General features: G+C 45.5%; 1 protein-coding gene across 1 annotated transcript in view; it reads left to right on the top strand.

The window, feature by feature from the left end:
* CCBE1 (collagen and calcium binding EGF domains 1) overlaps positions 1-24,364 on the top strand; it is a 196,007-nt gene that overhangs the window by 153,316 nt on the left and 18,327 nt on the right. Inside the window, exons 3-5 of the mRNA XM_040985072.1 lie at positions 12,847-12,899; positions 17,782-17,916; positions 20,400-20,552. Of these exons, the coding sequence (XP_040841006.1) occupies positions 12,847-12,899; positions 17,782-17,916; positions 20,400-20,552 (341 nt within the window). The remainder of the gene's footprint in view (positions 1-12,846; positions 12,900-17,781; positions 17,917-20,399; positions 20,553-24,364) is intronic.

Genomic DNA, 24,364 nt, shown 5'->3' with positions numbered 1-24,364 from the left:
TTCTAATCCATATATTTTTGGTCTAAAGACTGAAGATGTGTATGTTATAGATTGAACATAATGTCAATAATACTCATATTCAAAATGAATAGTTATTTAAAGCCAGGGAATTTTTGTGTTGGAGGAAACCTTAAAGATGATTCATGTCTAGGATCTTTTTTTTTTTCTTTTCTGGACTAGAAGTAGAGATGTAGGGAAATGATTTGTCCAAGCTTATAGTCAATTTTGGAACTTTCTTGCTTTCCATTTGCTGATAGATGCTTCTCTTGGTCTCTCTGGCTTCCTTACCATGCCTAGTTCTTCCCTGTTCACCTTCATGCCTCTCTCTACACTGTCTTAAGCTCACCTCTCCCCTAGACCTGACCTTTGAGCTGCCCAAAGCCTCAAAAAAAATATACAAACTGAGTAGATTGCCTTCCGGTCATCCACAGTGTGTTGTGCTTTGAAAAATCTCTGCTCTCCTTTCTGATTTCAGCAATATCATTGCAGGGCACCATTGTTCCCGAACATGGCACTAAAGTGTCTGGTCTTGGTTTTTTGTAGTTTTCTTGTTCTCCACACAGTTCCTTAGGAAGATTGCTCTCCATATTGCAGTTATAAAATCTACCCTCTTGTTTCAGTTCCCACTGTGGTGCCTGCTGAAGACCCTCTTCATCTTCAGGTTGAAGTATTTAAAAGTCTTTTGAACCACTTCATCTGTATGTGAACTTTGTTTCACAGCCTGATCTTTAATCATACAGTGTAGCGCTCTTGAATACAAACTTAGATTTGGGAAACACATCCTAAGGGTTGTTTAAGGATGCCTGAACCAAGGATGGAAGAAATTATTGCCCAAAGGGAAGGTGAGGCTGCAGAATGGAGGAGCTAAATTTGGACCACGCTGAAGGGGCAGGGCTGGTAAGGGTGGAAGCCCCTGATGTGGAGCTTGGCAGAGGAGGGGTCCTCCCAAGATTTCTAAGAAGGTGTGTGTTTTAAAAACGTTTGCACCAGTTTCAAACACTTTTTTGTACCCAAATAGGCTTGCTTTCTGATACTAATATTTTAGGAAATGTTTGAAATCTCCTCCTACTGTTGCAGAGCAGAGGAATTCCTACCTGCTACCCATTCTGCTGCCCCATGAAATTGCATGAATACTCACCTCTAGTGCCTGCATTGCTGTCCTGTATCACACCTGGCCGTGTCCATGCATCTTTCCCACACGGATTGTCTTTGAGGACCAAATAGAAACTTCCCTCACACCACAATCTCCTGGACTGTCCAGTGGAGAAAAGAGTTGGCCTCTGGAGCCTCCATCCATGCCCTATCAGAGCTGCTAATTTGAACAAGTTCCATGAGTGCTCTGTGCTTCTGTTGCCTATCTGCTTAAAAAAAAAAAAAAAAAAGAAGTGAAAATCAAATCTATGGAAACAGAATCACTTCATCTATACAAAGTCTGTATGAAGTGTTGGTTAAATAAAGTTGAACTTAGTGCTTCCAGCTTTGAGTTAATCCAAGCAGAAATTTTACTGCAGTATTTGGTCATTGTATAATGTTCAGAATTTAAAACAAATAGAAGACTCCTGCTCTCATCTGTAAATGATTTGGGAATAGACATGTTGCTTTTAGTCTCAGGAGTTTCTCCCTCCAGCGATTTACATGTGAATTCATGTCAGTTGTATTTCATTTTCCTCAAGGGTTTTATCCTTGTGAGGAATGGGATGTGTCACATCATGATTAATGAGCCTAAGAAAGATGAGCTCAGTTCTATCACCTTTGTGTCTTCAAAGTTGTGATAAGTGAACCTAGCACTTTCCAGTTTGGTTACCAACTGACTAGAACCTATGGGGTGGGGCGGGGAGGGGAGACATAATTACATTTCCTATTTGCTGATCCACTCCCCACATGTCTGGAACAACCAGAGTCACGGCACAGACCTGCTACATGTGCAGCGGCTACACAAGTACTGGGGCCTCCCAGAATGCAGATTGGCAGGAAGCTCAATTCAGGAAGGAACCAGCACTAGAATGTGTGCACCCCAATGAGATTTGGATTTCCCGAATTTCCTCTTTTTTAAAAAATATTTATTTATTTTCACTGGAAAGTCAGATTTACAGAGGAGAGACAAAGATCTTCTGTCCACTGATTCATTCCTCAAATGGCCACCAATGCCAGGACTGTGCTGATCCAAAGCCAGGAGTCAGGAGCTTCTTACAGGTCTCCCACACAGGTGCAGGGTCCCAAGGCTTTGGGCCATCCTTAACTGCTTTTCCAGCCCACAAGCAGGGAGCTGGATGGGAAGTGGAGCAGCTGGGACACAAATTGGAGCCCATATAGGATCCCAGTGCGTGCAAGGTGAAGACTTAAGCCACTTAGGCCCCATTGGGCCTCCAAATAGCATCCTGACTGCTGCACCAGATGCATGCTTCTGAGCAAAAAATTGAATCAGCCACTTGCATTTACATAGCCCTGCACTGAGATCTCTCTGGAAGTGACTCATGTGAGTGGTGAAGTCCAGCAGAAGGGGCTGAGATCACAGAAGCTCTGCCCACCCTGCAGTGAAGGGAGGGACAACAACCCTGTGTGCAAAAAGTTGGTATGAGGTTTGCATAGTTCACAAGGAAGGTTCCCGACCCTTGTGTTTCAAGGATCAATATTTCCTTAGACTCAAGAGCTCCATAGAAAGGCCTTGTCTTCCCTGGGCCCCATCGGGTTTATTAACCTTGCAGTTCAGTAGCCTTTCTCCCTTGGAACAAGACTTTGCATATATATTAGACTCCTAGAACTAAAACCAAAAATAACTTGAACAGCGTGGGAGCTTTTCCATTCCGTAATACTATCAGGCATCCTTACCTGACATGGTTAGTTAGCATGGTGACTGAGCTGTATCATGGGCTCAGGTACGTTGGGTGTTCAATTGCTCAACGCTGAAGTGGCTCAGCACTGGCAGTCACATTCCCACTAAAGGTGGAAGGGGATGGAACGTCATGTAGCCTTCCTGTGGAAAGTCACCACCTGAAGTCACACACACTCCAGGAACCCCCATCCTCTTGGCCAAGCTAATTTACCTGACATTACCTGCTGTGATAAAGGGCTAGGTGCTCGTGTACTCAGCTTGTTTTAGTTAAGTGTCTTGCTTTAGGACAAAAGAAAAGGAGGTGAAGAAAACAATAGCAACCTAAAATATAGCTATGTGGTTGACTGGGGTCTTCTACAAGGGAGAACGGGAACAAAGGCAGTATTTGAAATAGGCTTGTGGGGCATTCATCTTAAAACTCTGGCCTCATCGTCAGTGTTACTCTAGTCTACCCTGACAATGAGCAAAATATTAATATGCCCAGATGTTTGTAGTTGGAAGTTCATGAGCATAAACGAGTTGGACCCTGAAGAACAGAGCTTTTCTGTGGAGAAGTAGAGGAGTGAGGAAGCAAGGAGAGGAAATCTGGAATGAGATAAGGTGGCAAAGGAGCAACAGTCAGGAGCTCTTGGCAGCCATCATGCATGACTGCTGTTGGGTGGGTTGGTGGGTTTGTCGGGTGTCATGAATGCGTGAAGATAGGCTGTTCTGGATGAATGCTATCAGCATTATTAATGACTAATCAGGTGTTCCCAGAATACGTCAAGTAAAGAAACAGGATGTCTAGGACTCTGGGCTGTGGTCCACATTATTACTGCTGTGCAGTAAACCCTGTTAACACCAAGAACAGGTTCCACGTGTCCCTTCACTGTCCTGGGTGATGACCGCTGAGTAAGATCCAAGATTGTCAGTGTTGACAATAGTTAGCACCTGGGGCGGTAAGCAAGCACAGGGACCCCTTTACGTAAATGTGTCTTAAACGAAGAAAACTACTCTCCTTAAATGTCTTCTGAGGCAAACCTTACTGAACTAATTATTTCAGATGAAATTTAAAAATGAGCATCTTTGTAACTGATACCATTATTTTCCAGAGCAGTCTCTCCATGATTACTGTATATTGGTTCCATGTGACCTGATGAGAAGCAGTGGGGTTGAATCCTGATTGTCATGATAATGACTTTGCTGCATTGTAAATCCTGGATCTCTGGATTCGGTGCAAGTCCTGACTGTCTGCAGTTAGCTCAGAGCCGCCCCGCTGAGCGTGGTCCTTAATCAGATTTCAAAACTAGAAGTTTGTAAAGCTGTGGCTAAGCTTGACATTAAACATGGGCCAAAGATTCTGGAAAAATGTTGGCCCTTTTGTTTTATGACTCCATATATTTTCAGTTATGACAAAATCAACTCAAGTTCATAATGGAAAAAGTAGAAAAACCCAAGAACATGAGGAACCTCTTTCACCTCATCCACACACCTTGGTGGCTATCTAGCCTGATCTTCATTTTTAACGTAAAATATCTCAATTTCACTGTACATGAAGCCATGTGCGTACATGTAACTTTATTACCTTTTTTGCAAAAAGATGTTTGTTATGTTCCATATTAAGTTTCAGAAATGATCGACTTCTCATCTGAACTGGGGGAAAAGTAGCCAGTAAACATAATCATCAAGATTATGGCAGAAAACTCATCTGGGCAGGTGAGGAAGGGGGGAAAATAAGCTGGAATGGAGGCTCATGGACAGTTCTACAGGCCAAGGGGCTCGGCCTCTGGTTCTTGTCTCCAAAGCCCTTGGAACTGCAGACAGCCGTCTGCCGAGGGCATTGACCTTCTGTACTCCACGTGGCCTGAGAGGCCAGGGAAAGGAAGGGGGTGTTTGAAACAGCAAGAGCTATTGTTGGCATCTCCTGCAAATTTCCAGGCCAAGTCTGAATATTTGAAGATCCCCCCATAGGCATTTTATATGAAAGGCAGTGAGGTGACATATATATATTCTGTTCCTTGATTCACTTCCCAAATGTTTGCAGCAGCCAGAGCTGGACCACTCTAAACCAGGAAACTAGAACTCCATCCACATCTCTCAGTATAGCTGGCAGTGACAGGACCCACGTACTCAAGCCATTGTCATCCATTGTCCCCATGGTGTACATTAGCAAGAAATGACAATTGAAAGCAAAACTGGGACTTAAACCCAGACCTTCAGATCTAGGAACTTTATAGATGTTCAGGGCCACACTGAAACCCTCAGCCCTTTGAAACTAGCCCTCAGAGACCCTGCCTGGACGCCCTGCTCCCCCAGGTGTGGCTAGAAGGACAGAAGTAGCATGTGGATGGAGCTGCTCTAGTGTTGGGCTGTGTATTTCAGCTTAGGACTGAGTGGTTTGGGAGATCAGGGGAAGCCCCACTATGGCTTGAATTTAGGGGCTGTCATCAGGAGGGGATCATTATTTTGAAGTGACACTAAGTTGAAGCAGTTCTTTAAATGTCTGGAGATGTGCCCGGATGGGATCATCCGCTCGTGCACATAACTTCCACTCAGTTGTATGGTTTAGCATGCAGAAGCTTCAACTTTTTGGGAAGAATTTGGCAGAAAAATTCACCTCTTGCAGTGGTGGACAAAGGCCAGCAGGTTAGCACTTGGCATCGGGGAGGTTAAGTTTGAAGTCACTGCACCCTGTAGATTCATGTCCTTTTTTCCATCACTTCGCCATGCTCATTCATTTTGGTTGAGAATTAGAAAAGTCTTCTAAACCCACGGATTGTGAGGTTTAGGCATTTATTTCCTATTCTCATTATTTCAAATTAATTTGTGAAAGAAGAGAGGGGCTTAGAAATATTCCTTTTGTGGTCTTCAAATCAGAAGTGTCTTCCCTTCTCCTCCCCATTTTTGGGTTTGGAATATGAGCCTGCCCCCAAGGTGAGAAGTGAGAAGAGGGTGGTGTGACAGAAGAAGCTGGAGACAGGTGCATTGGCTGTTGACCTGCTGTGCTCAGGAAGCGGACCCCAAAGCTGACCCTGTGCTAGGCATTCACAATTGTCTGCATCTCTTACAGTGATCTTGAAAGGCAAATATTATTTATCCATGTTTTATCTGTAGAAGTGTGAATTTGAGCCAGCTTCCACAGGGAAGCAAGGGTCACATTCCATAGCTCTTTGCATGAGAGTCAAAATTGTAAATAAACCAAAATTGTTGAACCCCAAAGTCAGTGCCCCATCTACTATGCATAGGCGGAAACTAAAAACTAAAATAGTCTTGACAATGCCATTTTCTAATTGTTTTCTTTTAATCAGGGAGGCTGGAATTGTGACATAGTGGGTAAAGCTGCCACCTAAAATACCAGCATCCTTTATGAGTGCCAGTTCATGTCCCAGTTGCCCTGCTTCTCATCCAGCTCTCCTCTAATGGTCTGCTAAAAAAGAGGAGAAGATGGCCCAAGTACTTGGCTTCCTGTACTCACATGGAGATCCAGATGAAGCTCCTGGCTTCTACCCTTCGACTAGCACAGTCCAACACTGGCCATTGTAACCATGTGGAAAATGAACCAGAAGACTGAAGATTCTCCCCTCCTCTCCCCTCCCCTCCTTTCCCTCCCTTACTCCTTCCTTCCACCTTTAAAAAGCATCAGATATGTCTAGTGTGTGAATAGGCAGCTATACATGGGAAACCTCAAATGAATCGTAGGAAAATTTAGCCTCATTTGGAAGTGGTGTTTGAATATTTGTCTCCTGATTCATTTGCCCTTGGAAGGCCCTTGTAGTCCTCTGATTCCGTGGGATGTTTGTTCAGGTCTTTTCTTGACTCCGTATCAACTAGCAGGCAGTCTGACACTGCTCTCTCTGCTGTCTTCATCTTCCTGATTTAGTGATTTCTCTTCAGAAGTCTTCTAATACACCTGACTGGTAGGGTGTGTTTCCATTTTGGCCTCATTGTTATTTATGATTTTTTATGTGTGATAATATTCAGGAGCACCCAAGGGAAACCTCCACAGACTGTCTTGATTAACACATGTCTCCCTTTCTATGGTACAACCATTTAATCACCATGTCTGCTTGCCAAGAAACGAAAAAAGCATTTGCATTTGGAAAGCTGAGCCGCGCCACGTGAAGCCTGTTAAGAAACGCTGCCTCCCCCGAAATCCCCTTGAGTTCTCCCCCTTTTGGTTTGTTTTTCTTAAAGATCAAAACCACACAGCGGTGTTTGTAGTTAGGCCTAACAAGTGCCCGCGCTTGCAGAACAAGATTTCACTCTGGCGGCCTCAGCTGTGTTGTACGTAAATTTTATTGTAAGTAATCTTTAGAACAGCGTAACATGTGCAGCCAGTGTTTGCTTTGCTGCACTTTGGACTATTTCCTTGTTTTCAGTGTGATTTATGATAGATGAGCATTTAGCATGCCAAACACTAATGTATTCCCAGGAACTCTGGGAAGGACCAGAGAACGCTCTGGAGTGAGCATGTGCTCCTGTTAGCCGAGCACCAGGGACACCTCTGTAAACCAAGCATAAAAACTAATGCTACCTTCCCCAATCTGAGTGCTGGTCCAAGTGCTAGATGCTCCACTTCTGATCAGGTTCCCTGCTAGTGCACACAGGAAAGCAGCATGAGACGGCCCAGTTACAGACCCAAGGCCAGCCATGTGGGAGGCACAGATGGAGTTCCAGGCTCCTGGCTTCAGCCTGGCCCCACCCTGGCTGTTGTGGAAGTGAACTAACAAATAAAGTTTCTCTCTCTCTGTCTCTCTCCCTCTCTCTCACTCTTTCTCTTTTCCCTTTCCCCTTTGTCCTTCCCCCCTTATCCTTCTCTCTCTCCTTCTTAACTTCCTCCTTCCTCCATCCTTCTCTCCCTCCTCTCCTCCATCTCTCCCCTGTCACTCTGACTTCCAAAGAGATTAATAAATCTTGGGCTGGCACAGTAGCATGGCAGCTAAAGTCCTTGCCTTGCATGAGCCAAAATCCCATATAGACCCTGGTTCTAATCCCGGAAGCCCTGCTTCCCATGCAGCTCCCTGCTTGTGGCCTGGGAAAGCAGTTGAGGATGGCCCAAAGTCTTGGAATCCTGCACCCACACAGGAGACCAAGTAGCAGCTTCTGGCTCCTGGCTTCGGATTGGCTCAACTCCAGCTATTGTGGCCGCTTTCAGGGAGTGAACCATCTGAAGGAAGACCTTCCTCTCTATCTCTCCTGTCTATATATCTGCATTTCCAATAAAAATAAATAAATATTTCTAAAAAGAATAAATTAGTAAATCTTTTCTAAAAAGGGAAGGAAGGGAGGGAAGGAAGAAGAGAGAAATAAAGAGAAAGGAAGAAAAGGAAGGAGAGGCTAGGCGAGGTGAGATAGAAATGGTGAAAGTCCAGAGAGCAACTTAATTCTTAGCTGAGCAAGTTCATGTCCATCCAGAAAACTCAGATACTGGCCTGACAGAATTCTGTGACTTTGTGCAAGCATGCCAGATCATTTTCATTACCATCCAATTTAATAAAAATATAACTGACAGATTGTACCTGGCTCCACGGTGTGGACAGTCCAGAGGCCTTGACCCTCTCAGAACTTGAGATCTTGGATGTGGTGAGAGAGCACAGGATCATATCCATTTGTATGAAGTTTTTAAGTGATTGCAAACCTCTCAGAGGCTATACATTAGGCATAGCTTTTAAACCGAAAGAAATAGAACCATATGTTGAAATGTGGCGTTAGGCTTGACATTTGAGTATCAGAAACACATGTTCTTCCTCTCTAACTTGGAAATGAATCACTGGAGTTTTCGAATCTTCTGGGACACTGCTAGTCCTCTGCTTGCTTTCTGTAGATGGCTCTGTAGGTAACAACCTCAACATTGTAACCAATTCTCTTTTAAGCCACTTTTCTCTTTTTGCTGTGGGGAGCTCGGATTTCCTGAAACCACAAAAAAACCCAGCAACGGTTAAGTGTCATGGAATAAGAAGATGGATTCCCGATTATAAATAGTAATCATCGTCATAAATTTATACGAGTTCTCTTGGCAGGTAAGATTACTGTTTGGATGGAAATGTTGGGAGATTCTGCATGATAGGAAGACTACAGACATGGATGGCCACACAGCATTCAGATCAGCATAGAGGGGATGGTTGGTTTCCTTTTAACACAGAGTGTGCTGGAGAAGGATTTCCGTTTGAGTCTGTCTGTGGGACTAATGCAGGCAGGCCGGAGGATAGTTTAGGAGGATGGGGAGCCACAGCTATTTCTGATCTGTTTGAGGAGCAGCCCCAGCACCACAGCTGTCTTCATGAACATGGAGCAGGCAGGACTCAAATCAGGTTCTTATAGAATGCCAGTGTCACATGAAGCAGCTGTACGCACTACAGCACAACAAAAGCCCCCTAAATTATTCTGCTAAAACTTTGTGGAAAAGTATATTTTAAGGATATCAACTCAAGAGTTAGTCTTTTGTAACCTCTTTGAGGGATTCTGATCATTTCACAAAGATAATTACTTTCTTTAGGACATAAGTAATATATCAATTCCATAATCTGTGATTGGCATGGCTTTCTCCATTACAACATATAAGTCGTGTGTTCACACTGGTGGTCTGATGAGCTGAAGTGACATGCAGTTCTCAGCTGGTAGATTACTGCCTTTAAGTTAGTTTGTGTTCTATCTAGAAAGCATGTCCAAACACGAGAGTGACTTAGCAGTAGAAATAACCTTTAATTTTTTATTTTTATATTGATAAAATTTTTGAAAGAGATATTATGATCATTACTGTTTACTTGGAATATGAAAAGGGTATATTCTCAAGATTTCCACATTCAGTGAATTCTCTGCCTCTGATGAATGTTGCTGGAAGTGGGATAAAGAGATGTTTGCAGGGTATCTAGTTAGATCGGAAAGGAAGGGAAAGCAATGGAACAAGAGCCATTGAGAAGCACAGGGAAGCTTTTCCAGCAGGAAAGTCAGTATAGTACTGTCTTCCATAAAATGTAGAAACTTTATAAATGTATCGGTCCCTTTGCCCCTGCCATTTTGTCCTGTAGTCATATTATTTATTGCCTCCACTTGTATCATAAACCTTGCAAGATGATGTTACGATTTTTGCTATAACAACATTAAAAGATGGTCATAAACCTAAATGTAACACCAGAGACCATGAACCAAAAAACCAGGAGATACACTTCAGTAAGATCCCAAGAAGTACAGGCAACAAAAGGAAAACTAGACAAATGGGATTATGTCAAATGCTGAAGCTTCTGCCTAGCAAAGAAAACAATTAATACTGATAGGACATCCAACAGAATAGAAGGAACTGTCGCAAACTCCGTATCTGATAAAGGCCTAACATCTAGAATATACCAGGAACTCAAAAACTCAGCAATGAAAAAGCGGCCAATCTCATTCATAAAACAGGCCAAGAACCTGAAAAGAGAAGTCTCAAAACAAAAAAATACGAATAAACAATCAGCATGTGAAAAAAGTGCTCAGTATTTTTAGCCAGGAGACTGACAGATCAAGACCATAATGAGAGATGCACTTTGGAATACCTTTCAGCCATTAAAAAGGATGAAATCCTGCCATTTGCTGCAAAATGGATGAAATTCAGGGAACAGAATGTAAATTGGTGGGGGGGGGGGATAAAATGACAAAGAATATCTTCCTGCAACAATGGGAACTGAGGGAAAAACAACTCAATCTGAACACAGAACGGTAATTTCTAGAGGCTGGGAGGAGGTGGACAAGATTTGATCATGGATAGCAATTCAAAGTTAGATTGAAGGAATAAGTTCCCAGTGCTACACAACGTAGGGGAGAAGCTACAGTTCCCAGTAACCTAGTGGTGTGTGAACAGAGGAAGCCCCATGCCGCCAATTATAAAGCAATGTCAAAAAGAAATGTTAATTACTCTCCTGATTATACACATGTATAGAGATATTACACCATAGCCCAGCAACATATAGTTATCAATAATTTATAAAAATCTGAGAAGATGTGAAAATCAGGAAACATGTGCCCAGTCAGTTATGACATGGGATGTTCCCCATCTCTTCCTGAGGATGGTATCATGGCCTTCAGTGTGTCAGATAAAATTTCAATTTGCTTTTATCTGAGATGTCTTATTTTACCTACATTCTTACCCCTGGATTTAGGACTCGGGGTTGACAGATTTGCTTTCTCAACACCAAAGAATGTGTCATACCACTGTCTCTGGTTATTATGCTTTGCTAATGAGAAGTTCATGGTCATGAAAATCATCTTTTCCCTGGCTTCAATCAGTGCTATCCTTAGTGTTGAGCGGTAAGACTATGATGACACTAGGCTTGTGGGGGTGTATTTAATCTATGAAGCATTTGCCAAATTTCTTTACTCTGTAACTTTATGTTTTTATCAAGCACTGTTGTTAAAAATAAGATTTTAAGAAATCCACCAACTCACTGTCCTCCTGCTGGAATTCCAAACACCATGTCTTAACTCCTCTGCTGTTGGCCAACAAGATGCTCGAGTCTTCATTTATTTTCTTCGGTCTTTTTCCTCTCTCTTTGTCAGATTGGATACTTTCCATCTACATGTCTTTAAAATTCACTCATTCTTTCCTATATCATTCCTCCTTTCTCTTGTTAAGTACAGCCATTGTATCTGGTTCTGATTCTGTTTTAATCTTTTAGAGGCTTCCACTAACCTGCTGAGATTTATTTTCTTGTTCTTTCTGAGCACAGTGTCCTTTATGTCACTGAGCCTAGCTAAATAGCTACATTGAAAGTCTAGTCATTCCAACACATGAGTGATCCTTGAGTTGGTACCCTTTGAGTGTCTTTCCTCTGAACGAGGGTTCACTCAGGTACATATCCTGTCCTGGGCATCCCATATCCCAGCTTGTTATACAAGCTTCCTTAGAAAGTTCACAAAGGATGTGAACTATGCAAAGTTCCCTGCGGGTTTTTCCACCCCACATTGAGCTTTCACACCATGTGCTTCTTGGAATCTGCTCACAGCTAAAGACTTAAAAGCAGAACACTTGGCCCCGGCGTGGCCTAGCGGCTAAAGTCCTCGCCTTGAACACGAGGATCCCATATGGGCGCCAGTTCTAATCTCAGCAGCTCCACTTCCCATCCAGCTCCCTGCTTGTGGCCTGGGAAAGCAGTTGAGGACAGCCCAAAGCCTTGGGACCCTGCACCCGTGTGGGAGACCCGTTGCGCTCACTTGGGGAGTGAATCGTTGGACGGAAGATCTTACTCTGTCTCTCCTCCTCTCTGTATATCTGACTTTGTAATAAAAATAAATAAATCTTTAAAAAAAAATAAAAGCAGAACACTTGCACTGTGTCCTTCCTTCGCCCAACTGTTGATGCTTGGATTTGTTTTGTTCTGTTTGTTTTGTAGTTCTGCTGGCCCTCATTCCTGCCACAGAGCCTTCAGTGGCTGCTTACTTGTAGTTTGAGACGGGTTTGTAGTTAGCTTCAGGAAACCTGGTCTCAGAATCGCACAAGTGAATCTGTCCAGTAGAGATAACCCATGGCACCATTCCTCATCTCTGGGATAGATGTCAGTTTACCATTTTTATAATTCTGCTAATTTGGATGTCTTTCAGTCCATTGTTTAGTACAGATGTTTTCCTGCACTTTCTTTGAACCTAAATGGAAATCACAATGCTTGGGTTCCAGTCCCAGTTTTGACAATAATTCAACACCTAATTATTGGAGTTAGGAAGCACTGTACAAGGAATAGTTGATTATTATAATTAGTTGTTATTTTTAAATGGGGACCATATGATTCTTCCCTTTACAGGTGTTTTAAAGTCTCAGAGTAAATTCATTTCATGGTTGGTTCTGTATGCGATATGGCAGAAAGGAGGCCTTGGCCTTGCCATTGTTGTTTATAATATCTTTCTTTTTGAATCTCAGGTTACCTTACAAATAGTACTCCCTTACTTTTCTTGTATATCAGTTTTTCTCAGGCACAAATTGTCTCATTTTAAAAAGGTAACAACGAACAATTTAATGTTTAACCTCACATCACATTGAAATTGGTTTTTACTTTTTTGTTTCTTAGGAAAAAGTGCTGTGAAGGGTACAAATTTGTTCTTGGACAGTGTGTCCCAGAAGGTACGTAACATAGTCAGTGTCTCCTCCCTTTCATCATGGCTTGTAATCGTTAGACATCTATATGGGTCTCATGTACGCAGTTGTTAGGTGTGATCCTTTCTGTGCCTGGTTATCTGTGCACCCGTGTGTGTGCCTAGTGCTGCTCAAGGTAGTTGATTCTTGTCATTTGGCTACATACAGGGTGCTCTGTTACAATTATTATATTATACAAGTGTATTAAAAAGTTCTTAAATTCAAAGCTTTATCCATAAGAGCTCACAGCAGAGACTAGAATGCCTACTAAGTGCTTCGTAGCCTATTAGAGTGCAATGCCTTTCCCTGTCCCCTCTACTTCTGTCTACCTTTTCTCATAGCTGTGCTTTCAGCCCCTTACCACAACCATCAGCAAACACTGAGTGCTGAGCCCAGCCCTAAAGATACCAAGAGCCAGCCCTCCAGCTGTGAGCATTCAGCAAGGAGACAGGGTCACGTGGTACCAGACTTGAATTTCCATCCTGCCTGCACCTCCTGCTATAGGTGACCTGGGACAGAACACTTGCTAAACCTCTCATTTCACAAGCCAGAGTTAGTACTTGGGTCATTCGTGATGGTTACAGGGATTTTATATTGAGTACCTGGAACAGAAGCTGGTTCTCATGACATGCCACTGTTGCCCCTGTCATTAATCATCACTGCACATGTGCAGTAGATACACACACTGCTGTAGGTATTCATAGGGGACACCTAGCCTCAGGAAGGGCCAGAACAGCCAGAGGTGACCCCAAAAGGAGGGGAGACTTGAGTTGGTTTCTCAAGGCCACCAGGACTCTCACTAGAAGAAGAGGCTGCACAGGGACGCCAAACAGAATGAGGACTCAGCAAGCACCGAGGCTTTTTGGACAGCGTGGGATTGCTTTGAAGAGGAATGTAGAATAGTTTTCTTCAGTGTTGAACCCTTGCTGTTTGTTGCTTTGTTCGGTGGAAGGATGGAAGAGTTCATTCCTGTGACCTTGGAGAAAGTTACCATGAGGGAGTTGATTAGGCAATCACTCTGCGTGTGATGGTTGGTGTGGCCTTGGGCCTCTCTAGGCTGAATTTCTCTTTGCCAGCTCATTCTGTTTATTAGAGGCTGATGTGGGGGGAAAAACCCACAAAATTCCAAAGAATTGCATGCTTTTATAGGCATTCTTTCTCAGTCACCAGCTGGGTCCTTGGTATTGACAGATGACAACAAAAATGAAATTTACACCAGTCACTTTACCACCCTCATTCAAGACCTTTTCCAGCCTAATTAAAAACACACTACCAATCTCTGTCTCCTAAAGGGAGACTGCAGCCTGGATATCAATGGGACATAGCACTCTGTGTCTGCAGGAAGACTGGTCTTCAGGGCCCAAAGCTGCTTTGCCGACACACTCTGTCCACTGACGTTCAAGTGGGGTAGTCTTTGACTCTGACGTTTCAACTCTGTAGGGATAGATCAGTGATTGTTTCTGGTATCAAAGATGTCTTCAGTCATAAAGGCTTCTGTCATCCAAGAATGCAAAGTGCAAAAGTAGGATTTCAGAATCTGATAAGCAATATGTGTAGGGTGTGTGTGTGTGTGTGTGTGTGTGTGTGTGTGTGTGCAGAAAAAGAGATGGAGATTTGGGCTAAGAGATTGGCTCACAAGACTATAGAATTGTGAGTCCAGATTATTCAGAGCTAACTTGAGCTATAGCTGTCTTCTGAATCTTCAGCCAGCTTACAGGACAAGTAGGTGTTCCTGGAGGGGAAGGTTGGTTTCTTTTTAATGCCTTCAGTTGATTGGATGAGGTGTGTCCACTTTATGGAATGTTGTACGTTTCATTCAAGGTCTACTGATTTGTGCCATCTGAAAAAAAAAAATGCCTTTGCAAAAACATCTAGAATAATGTTGGACCAAATAGTTAAGTCCTAGTGAAACTGATTTGCAAAACATAACACCTGTGCACATCTCCTTAAACCACACTTTATCACCTTTCACCTCACATGACCCAACTGCCTTGTGTAAGAACCCGCCAACTAAACTCTTCCCCAGAAGAGTATGCAAAGCACTGGAAGATGCTTGTTCTGCATCAGATGATATGACTTGAAAGCTATGGCGCAAAATTAACAATATATGTATCTGTGTTATAAAATCCATAGTTCTGAAGAAGTGTGAAAGTATAGGAAAGAGAAGAAGGACAGAGGTACTTGGGCACACATATACACACAAACCTATTCATGAGAAAATTAGGAAGATATACATACTCAACTGGCACATTGGCATAGCTGGTAGTCCTACCTGCTTCCTCCTCCCACCCATTTCTTATCCCGTTTGTCTTCATTAAGCACCTCACCCAATGTGGTCCTTTCTTCACAGGTCTAAGACACTGACCTGCCTGAATGGGGGGATGGGCAGGCACTGCTAGGCTTCCCTGCACTTCAATCACAGAGCATGGCCATTACTTCTGCGTGGAGTAGCAGGACAGTTTTCTCTTGGCAATTAGATGCAGCTGCCGTGGTTAGCATTACTGTCAATTTAGCTGTTGATTCAGAGGCATGAGTTGTCCACAGTGGCCTGAAAGCAGTTCTGGAGGAAGCGTTGCTCCTGCAAGAACCAAGAGCTCCAGGTCAACAGTGTAACATTGTGCAAAAACATTGCTACAGATCAGTAGAGGTAGTAGTGAATGGTAACATGCCTTTTCCACCCCTTGACCCCTGGACTTAGGAATTCTGGTTGTAAGAGGACCACACCATCTGAAGAGTCTGCAAAAAAGTTCATGAAGGAAAAAAAATGTGTATTATGAGAAAAACTATTCAAAGATTTCAATTTATTTTAACCAAATGTACCTGTAGTTTATTTTCTCCCACAAGCTCTGTAGGGTGCCCTGCTACACCAGGTGTTGCTTTGGAGCATCTACAGCATCATGATGAACTTTGACTCAGACCGAACATTGGGGTGTTGTGGCCTTGCCAGATTAGCCACTGCACATGGCATTGATAGGTTAGCATTTCTAAACAAACATGGTAACTAGTTTCTGGAAGCTGCAGATTTTGAAAGCATTGCTTCCCCTCTTTGTCGCTGTAAGTCACGGTCAGTGACATATTTGTTCTGTAGCTAAATTTGATCCCACCTGTACTGCAAGGAAAGTCATATTGGCATATGACCATGCTTGTTCAATTTTGACTTCTTTTGCTCCGTAGTGGCATAGAGTGCAAAACCTTAATACAGTCTGGCCAGAGAAAGTTTGCTGAACCTATGTGATAAATGATATTTGATTTGCCAAGTGATAGAGTGAACTGATTTATTCTAATTCAACAATTATGAATTGATCATAAGCTGTAGGGTGGGAGTTATAGTGGTTAGTCCAAGGGGCACAGTCCCTACCAGGGAGCCAAACTATCATGAGAATCAGCAGCAAAAGAAATAAAAGTCTAGACCAAGCTATTCCTATAGAGTAGGCACTGCACTAAATGCTTCATCCAATTTCATCTTCATAAGGACCATGGACAGGGGAGGGGATGGCATTGTGACACAGCAAGTTAAAACTCTGTGTGCGTCACCAGCATCCCATATCGCAACTCTGATTCAAGTCCTAGCTGTTCTGGTTCCAATCCAGCTCCATACTGATGCACCTAGGATGGCAGCAGTAGGTGACCCAAGTGCTTAGGACCCTGCAAACCATCCAGGAGACTTGGATGGAGTTCTGGATTCCTGGTTTCCACTGGCCTGCCCTGGCCACTGGGGAGAGAACTGGTAGATAGATTTGTTTATTCATATTCATTTTTTCATTCATTCTCTCTCTGTCTCTCTCTCTCTCTCTCACTCTCTCTCTCTCTCTCTCTCACACACACACACACACACACCTCTTTATGCCTTTCGAATAAATAAATAAATCTTTAAAAAAAATACAGGGATCGATATTGCTACATATTATACTATTTTACAGGCAAAGAAAATGAGGCTTGAATAACCTGAAATTACAAAGATGATGGCCATGCTAAGGAGAACTTGTATTTGTCACCATAAAGCTCCAGAGCTCCATGAATATAGAACCTGGCATAGACAGGCATTCAGTATACATAGAATATACAATATACAGCAGAACTTGCCAAGTGGAAGATGGGAGTCTTGTGGCCACTGGTAGGATCAAGCTTAGTGCAGGAAACCAGGGAAAGCTTCCAGGAAGTGTGATATCAGTGTTGAAAATGCCATTGGAAACCAAATACCCAAGGGTATAAAGTGCTGAATAAGGGCAGAGGGAATTGACTTGGTGTCATAAGAGGTGAAAACAGAATAAGCAAAATTGCAGACTTAAGAAAGCTTGGTCATTGCTTCAGTGTCAGAAACTCAAGAGTGCGGAGCCTGAACTACAGACTCAGCTCAGAACCCACGTCCCCACAGAGGCTCCTGGACCCCCAGTTGATAAGAACTGAGTCATTGTGAGTAGTAGATCATCCACCCCAATTGGCAGTCACAGAGTGGCAAGTGATCTGCCCTTCCTCCTGGCACTGGGACACCAGCACTGACCTCTCTTTAGTATCCTGTCTTCCCAGCAGCTGGTGAAAAAGAGAGAGGGTCCCCAATGAATGACTGCTGAGAGCTGGACTTGCAGAAGCATCTTTGCTGACAAAGCTATCAGGACGATGCAGTGACCTTAGGGAGGGAGCACAGTGAGGTTTGCTTCTCATCATGACAGTGCTGCAGGCTCAGGTTCCTGTTGTGGTGCCCTTGAAAGGCACCCCGTATCCTGCACTGGTGAATGCTCCTCTACCTGTAGCCAGTCATGCTCACACATGACCTTGAGTAGTATGCAGCCCAGAAAGCCTGCTCCAGATCAGGGCCGGGTGACCACACTGCCTCCAGTGACTGATACAAACTGTCCCTGTTCTTTTTCAGATTATGATGTTTGCTCCGAAGCTCCCTGCGAACAGCAGTGCACAGATAACTTTGGCCGAGTGCTGTGCACCTGTTACCCAGGCTATCGATACGACCGGGAAAGGCATCGCAGGCGAGAGAAGCCCTACTGCCTGGGTGTGTTGGGAATGCTGTTCTCTTCTGGCTTGTCTTGCTCAAATGTCTCTGTCAGCAGGGCCAGCTCAGGGCAGTCACTTTGGTCTCTGGTTTCTTGTCTTAGATCCTCTGGCTTGCCGATGGAGCCATATTTGGTACCATCACATGGCTTGCTCATCCTAATCACTGGATCCCAGCTGGCAGTCAGATAAAAGCGCAGGAGGAGTGACACATTGTCCCATGCAGGCTAAAAAAACATAAAACAAAAGTAACCAGAAGGACATGCTCAGAGAGAAAGAAACAAGAGCCGTCTCCCAGAAGACAGCTGGGGCAGGGTGTGTGCGGATGGAGGTGATTCGGAGAGGCTGCCTAGACCATCACTGAACAAACACCACCACCAGCAGCCCCCAGCTTCTTCCCAGCCCTGCTCCCAGTGAGGGTCTCAGGAAAGTTTGTAGCCAGTTCTCCGTGAGAACCGCATGTTGGGTTAGAGAGATGGAGCTGGGAGAAACTGTGGTTAGGACGTCTCTGAAATGGTGCTTTCCCATTCCCACCCAGAGTTTATGCTGGAGAAGAGAGGCAGGGGCTCCTCATCACCATGACTTTGCTGTCCACTTGGGTGGACCGGGGCCTCCAGTACTGAACACAACAGTGCTAGGCAGTGGGTAAACACGCATCTCCACATCCATCCTCAGCCCCGTGACTCAGTGGGTCTAGAGGGGAAGCCTGGAATCTGATGTTCTTTAGAAAAGATGCACTTGTTTATTTTAATAAATATGAGAGGGAAAGAGAGAGAGGGAGATTGAAATCTGCTGGCTTACTCCCTGAAGGACCCAACAGCAGAGGCTGGGCCAGCCTGAAGTAAGGAGCTAGGAACTCTGTCCAGGTTTCCCATATGGGTGGCAGGAGCCCAAGTATTTAGTCTGGCATGTACTGTCTCCCCAGTGCATTGCTAATAGGAAGCTGGGGACATGGGTCGTTGTGCCCTGTGCAGGTCCCAGGCACGAGCAGGCTCATCATGCGAGAGAGTAGCCATGCGGGGCTTAAGCACCTACCAAACCACTACTAGGAGTTGAATCAATTTCTCTCTCTGTTCTGATGGCCTTGTTGCCTCTCTGGACAATACAGCCAGTTTGGCCCTGAGATATACAGGTCAGGGCCAGCTAGGGAGAGACTGAGGCATTGTAGAGGAGGGTCTGGGATGATACTGGGGTACAGACAACATAGTGCATACTGCTGGAGGAACAGCCAGGGGGGCAGGCTTGCCTTGGTACCCCAGGGCCTGCCAGGGTTGAGTGCTTGGCACATTGCCTGGGGAGGGGTTGGGAAGTTGTGCCTGTCTTCAAGCTGGGGGGCTGGGTTCTCTCTACCCACATGTGTGCAGTCTGGAGCCCTGCATCCTGCGCCCCCTGCACATGCTGCTCTTGGTGTCTACAGCCAATGACGGGAGCTGGACTAGGGCCTGCCTCTCCTGCCATGCTGGGAAACAGTATGGTTCCATGCCCCTGCAAAGGAGCAGGACCAAGAGATGCACCATGAGCTCTGGCCCTGAGCGCGGCTGCCTTGATGACTTCGTCCCCACCACCGCTCAGCCATGCGTCGTTGGTGGCTGCAGAAACAGTGATTTCCTGGGGAAATCTAGTGCTGTTTTACCCTCGATTGGAAAATGACCTTTGGCTTGCTGCCAGGCTCTGTGGAACCTACCGTCATCGAAGGGAACTTCAGTATTACAGTAGCCAGCATTACAGCACAGCTGATTAAGAGACTGTGTGTCATGCCGGCGTCTTATCTGAGTGCCAGCTCAAGTCCTGACAGCTCAGCTTTCGATCCAGCTCCCTTCTGATGCACCTGCCAAAGCAGTGGAGGATAACCCAGGTGCTTGCTCCCTGCCACCTATGAGGGAGACTGGGATGGAGTTCTAGGCTCCTGGCTTCCTTAAGATCCAGTTTTGACTGTTGGGGCCATTTGGGGAGTGAACAGGCATAGGAGAAATATCTTTCTCTTTGCCTCTTTCTCTCCCTCTGTGTGTGTGTCTGTGTGTTGTCCCTCATCATTCCACCTTTAAATAAATAATACAAAATCTTAAAAAGAAAAACCTTAGTACACTAGGGTACTTGCTCCCAACCTCTACCCCACACACACACAAAAAAGGAAAAAATATTTACAGTTTGTTTCTTAGAGCAAACTTCGTTTGCTGCTAAGCATGTTGTCAAGCAGAGCCTGGCAAAGTAGGCAGAGCAGGCCGTGCAGTGGCTGCTTGGTGCTCGCCTCACTGAGAAGGCAAGCAGCACCCAAGCCGCCGAGCCACCTGTAACATGCTCACACTGCCTCTGCTGCTGCTGCCATCAAACCCAGCCCGTCCCTGTGGCTCCTGCTGAATTCAGGGCTTCCCTGCCCCGTGTCCAGCAGACGGGATCAGAGGCGCCCAGCCCAGCATCAGCCGAGGTGCAGAAAGTGAGTGCTCGGCACCTGCCTCAGCAGCCTCTGTATTTGGTCCCCAACAGATATCGATGAGTGTGCCGTCAGCAATGAGACGCTGTGTGCACACATCTGCATCAACACTGTGGGCAGCTACCGCTGCGAGTGCCAGGAGGGCTATGTGCGCGAGGATGACGGCAGGACATGCACCAGGGCGGACAAGTACCCCAACGACACTGGTGAGCGACCTAATGCCCTGCTTGCCTGGGCGTTCACTGTGTCTAGATCACCACGGGGCGGGGGGGAGTATGTATTACACACTGTAATTATTTAATTGTGTGCTTATGTAGACATGCATAGTGCATGTTAGGCTGTTATATAATGGTATTTCTTGTGTTGTATAAGGTTCCTAACTACTCAGGTGTCATAATGTTTGTATGTATTACGTAAATATAATGTGTATAAAACATATATTTTATAATATTACTACTTAAATCATATGTGTTAGGTGGAACATAGATTGCATACAAATATACCTGGGGGTCTGACCACATGACTTGGGGATCATTGGCCAGGAAGCGGCACTTGTGTGGATGGCAAGTGGGACCTGGACAGGGGCGTCTGGGTTAGACACTGGAAATGGCAAGGTGAGCCTGATGCCAGGAGGGACCGGCCAGTGTGCAGCCAGAGGCAGGGATGCCCCACCAGGCAGAAGGAGAGAAGAGTAAGGCTTTGTTAAGTGTTTGGACGACAGCGGGATGAGCAGAGCAGAGGCCAGGCGCACTGCGATCCCACGGAGAAAACAGATGCAACATGTCCTTGTAAGGGAGCAATCCCTATGAGTGCTACCCCAAGTCCAGGGCATGCCCTGTGCCTGTCCTCAAATATTTATTTCATTCGTGACTGAATAAAAACAAAAATTGAGAATGTTTAGAAACTTTTATGCCAAACTGACAGAGGAATTTTGTTTAAATCCAGAAACCAATGGTTGTATATTGTCTTACGTCGCTTAGCAAAGCATTTTTGTGTGCTGCACAAGTGTCAGCCCACAGTAGGGGGATAGGTTCTGAACACTGCCCCTTCCGGTCAGCATGGAGGAGCTGGTTTCCCTTACAGTCACCAATTCAGCAGAGTCAGTATGTCACTCGACCATGCAGTCCCCCAACTGGCTGGTTTGCATGTGTCTGAAGGAGAGCGGGCAGGGAGGGGAGACCAGGAGAAAGAGGCTCACACAGACACCGCACTCGGATGCAACGGCTTCATGTGCAGAATACCCAGCATTCATGTGTGAGGCAGCGCTGATCTCCCAGCCAAGTTAGAGTTGCCTGCCCAGGGTTAAAACCTGAAATGCTGCCCCACCTGGTGTGGTGGTAGGGGCCTCCAGCCAGAATGAACTTGAGAGCAAGGTGGGCTTGAGTGACCATGCATTGTTGGTAGGATGAGTTCCTTTAGAAGGTCTGGGACCAGGTCCCACATGACCATGGACTCTGTCCCTATGTCATGTTTCTAGTGGATCCCTGGCTGGAACATTATTCCAGCTTCGGCTGCTGCAGCTACTTGGGGAGTGAATCAGTGGATGCAAGATCTTTCTCTCTGTCTCTCCTTCACTCTGTAAATCTGACTTTCCAATGAAAATAAATAAAATCTTTAAAAAAAAAATACACCCAACTTCCAGGCCCTATAAGCAGAGCCACGGCAGCATCTGGCAGGTGAGCTGCGAGCTGCACGGGGTACCACCACCTCAGAATCAGCTGTGCGCTGTCTATTGAACCAATTCCTAAGCCCCAAAAGCCAGCAACATCATGATGGAGATGGCTCTGTGTCAACATGTGATCCACGGTCACCTCTCCTGTGCCTGGTTTGCTCTTCATTAACTCCCTGCGTAGCCTGATGTCTGTGATGTTGAAGTAGAAGGCGGGCAGGGGTGATTTGAGTGCAGGAAAGGGCGGGCACTGAGACACCCTATGAGGACTGCCAGACTGCCACCCACCTTGCCCATGCCAAATGATTGGAGCCAGATCAGTCACTCTAGAGAGTTTGTGGAGCCCCTCTGGAGAGAGCCTCTCTGGGGAGACACTCTGGAGAAATGTACACTCCTTGGTAATGCACCTGCTGATCTTTATTTTCTGCCTATTGTTTGCTTTCCAAGACTGTGAAGCGTGGCCTAAATGCCACTCCTCAGGGCGCAAGGTGTTGCATGGCCAGGTGCTTTGGCTTACTTTCAGCTGCACTCTCCACTCAGCCTCAGAGTGCCCCAGGGAGCATTGTCAAATGCAGCTACTGTTGCTTCTCCACTCCAGATGGGAAGGGAGCAGCAGGTGCAAAAGGCGTGGGTGAAGTCCCCCAGATGATGATCACACAGCACCACTACCTGGGTGCCAGTCTGTGCAGCGAGCTTTCCACCACAAATATGCCATGCTCATTTGCAACCCTGCCTGTAAGAAAGAGTTTCGGAGCATGCTTTGGTTTTTCTAAGTGGATAAGAGGTTGTATAACAGCTAAGACGCTAAATTTCTGCTGCATAGTATGCACTGGTCTGCTCTGCTCAGTCAGTAAAAATTAGAGCTTCTCGCCCCCATGTGGTGCATCAGTGAAGCTGCACCTTTGAAATGGGAACATATGGGAGAACCACTGGGCGTCCAGGTCAGCTCAGATGCCTGGCCACAGCATTTATTAAAAGAACTAAAAATTCACAGATGTCCATCTAGGTTTCTACATAAAGGAAGGTCATGTGCATTAGGTGGTTTTAAGCTCCATATTGACTATAAGCAAATTGCAAGGTGAGTTGCAGCTGTGTGGACAGGTTGCATGTCCCAGTTCTGCACCCACATAGCTTGGGCCCTTGTCCCTGCTCATACCCTCTGAGAGTGAGTGCCCTTCCTCCCTGAACTAGAACCCACAATACCAACCATGACAGGCGTTGAGGTGTGTGGAGCAGACGGTGTGGATTGTTATTTTGACTCTTCCCTCCAACTCTAAGTGATGGAGTCATTCTTTCACCCTACAGGGAGCAGATAGCCACAAAGGCTGTGATTTGCCCAATGTCAAAGGCACTGAGTACTAGCCTCAGGACTAGAATCTTGGTTCACAGAGCCATAAATTCCCCCCACCTTGTCCTTACACTATTGCTGCATGTCCCATGCCAGCAGGTTCCAGTCTGCTGGACAGCATGACTCCTCTGGGTGCCCTATGTGCCACAGAAGCACAGAAAACAGCCCAGGCGTTTGCATGAAAGGACATGCCCAGTGGGAGACATTGGGTACCCATCCTACCTCACTCCAACTCATATTGTGTCTACAGTGGTCCTGTCTCTAAATGAAGTCACGTGCTAAGACTCCAACATGACCTTGGAGGGAGAGGCCCCAAGTCTGCTCACAGTGCAGTTCCACCCCTGAGCCTCCACCCTGAAGGGTGGGAGGAAGCAACACTACACTTCTTATACTCTGCCATGCGCACTGACTCACACGGAAGCCTGGAAGATGTGGCATGTGCGGGATGCTAGGGAGATGCCGCCTGACTCCACGGGACCCCCGTGCCTGCAAAGGAGGAAGAGGAGGCACTTTGTGGAACACTCAGTTGAGGTTGTGGGAGGACTCAACAAGTGGAGCTGAGAAAGAGCACACCACTGCAGGGAGGAATGACAGATGAGCGTGCAAGCCAGGCAGTCTAAGTGATGATCAGATGATCAGAAGGTGGTTCTGTCACAGGATGCCTGGCCCAGCCACAAAGCCCTGCTAGGCTAGGACAGTTCACGTAGCCATGCCTCATGCCAATAGCACATACTCTGCCCTCACCCATTACCCACTCCACTGCCACCTTCTGCGTTGAATTTGACTTCAGTGTCTAGCCTCCCAAGTGCAAGGCCATGTGGCCTGTTCCAGCACCAGGAAGATTGCGTTCTCACTGACTGGCCCTATTACCATGCATCCTTTCTTTCTTTCTTTTCCTTTCTTTTTTTTTTCTTTAGTAGAACATCTTCTGGACATTTACAGAATGTCTTAGAGTACCCAATATGCCCTAGGTGGCCATTGCAGCCTTTCCCAGTGGGTTA

Source organism: Ochotona curzoniae, unplaced genomic scaffold (assembly GCF_017591425.1).
Source record: "Ochotona curzoniae isolate NIBS_2020 unplaced genomic scaffold, NIBS_Ocur_1.0 contig_43, whole genome shotgun sequence".
NCBI lineage: Eukaryota > Metazoa > Chordata > Mammalia > Lagomorpha > Ochotonidae > Ochotona > Ochotona curzoniae.
The sequence above is the reverse complement of the archived record's forward strand: the minus strand, read 5'-3'. Positions and strand labels throughout refer to the sequence as shown.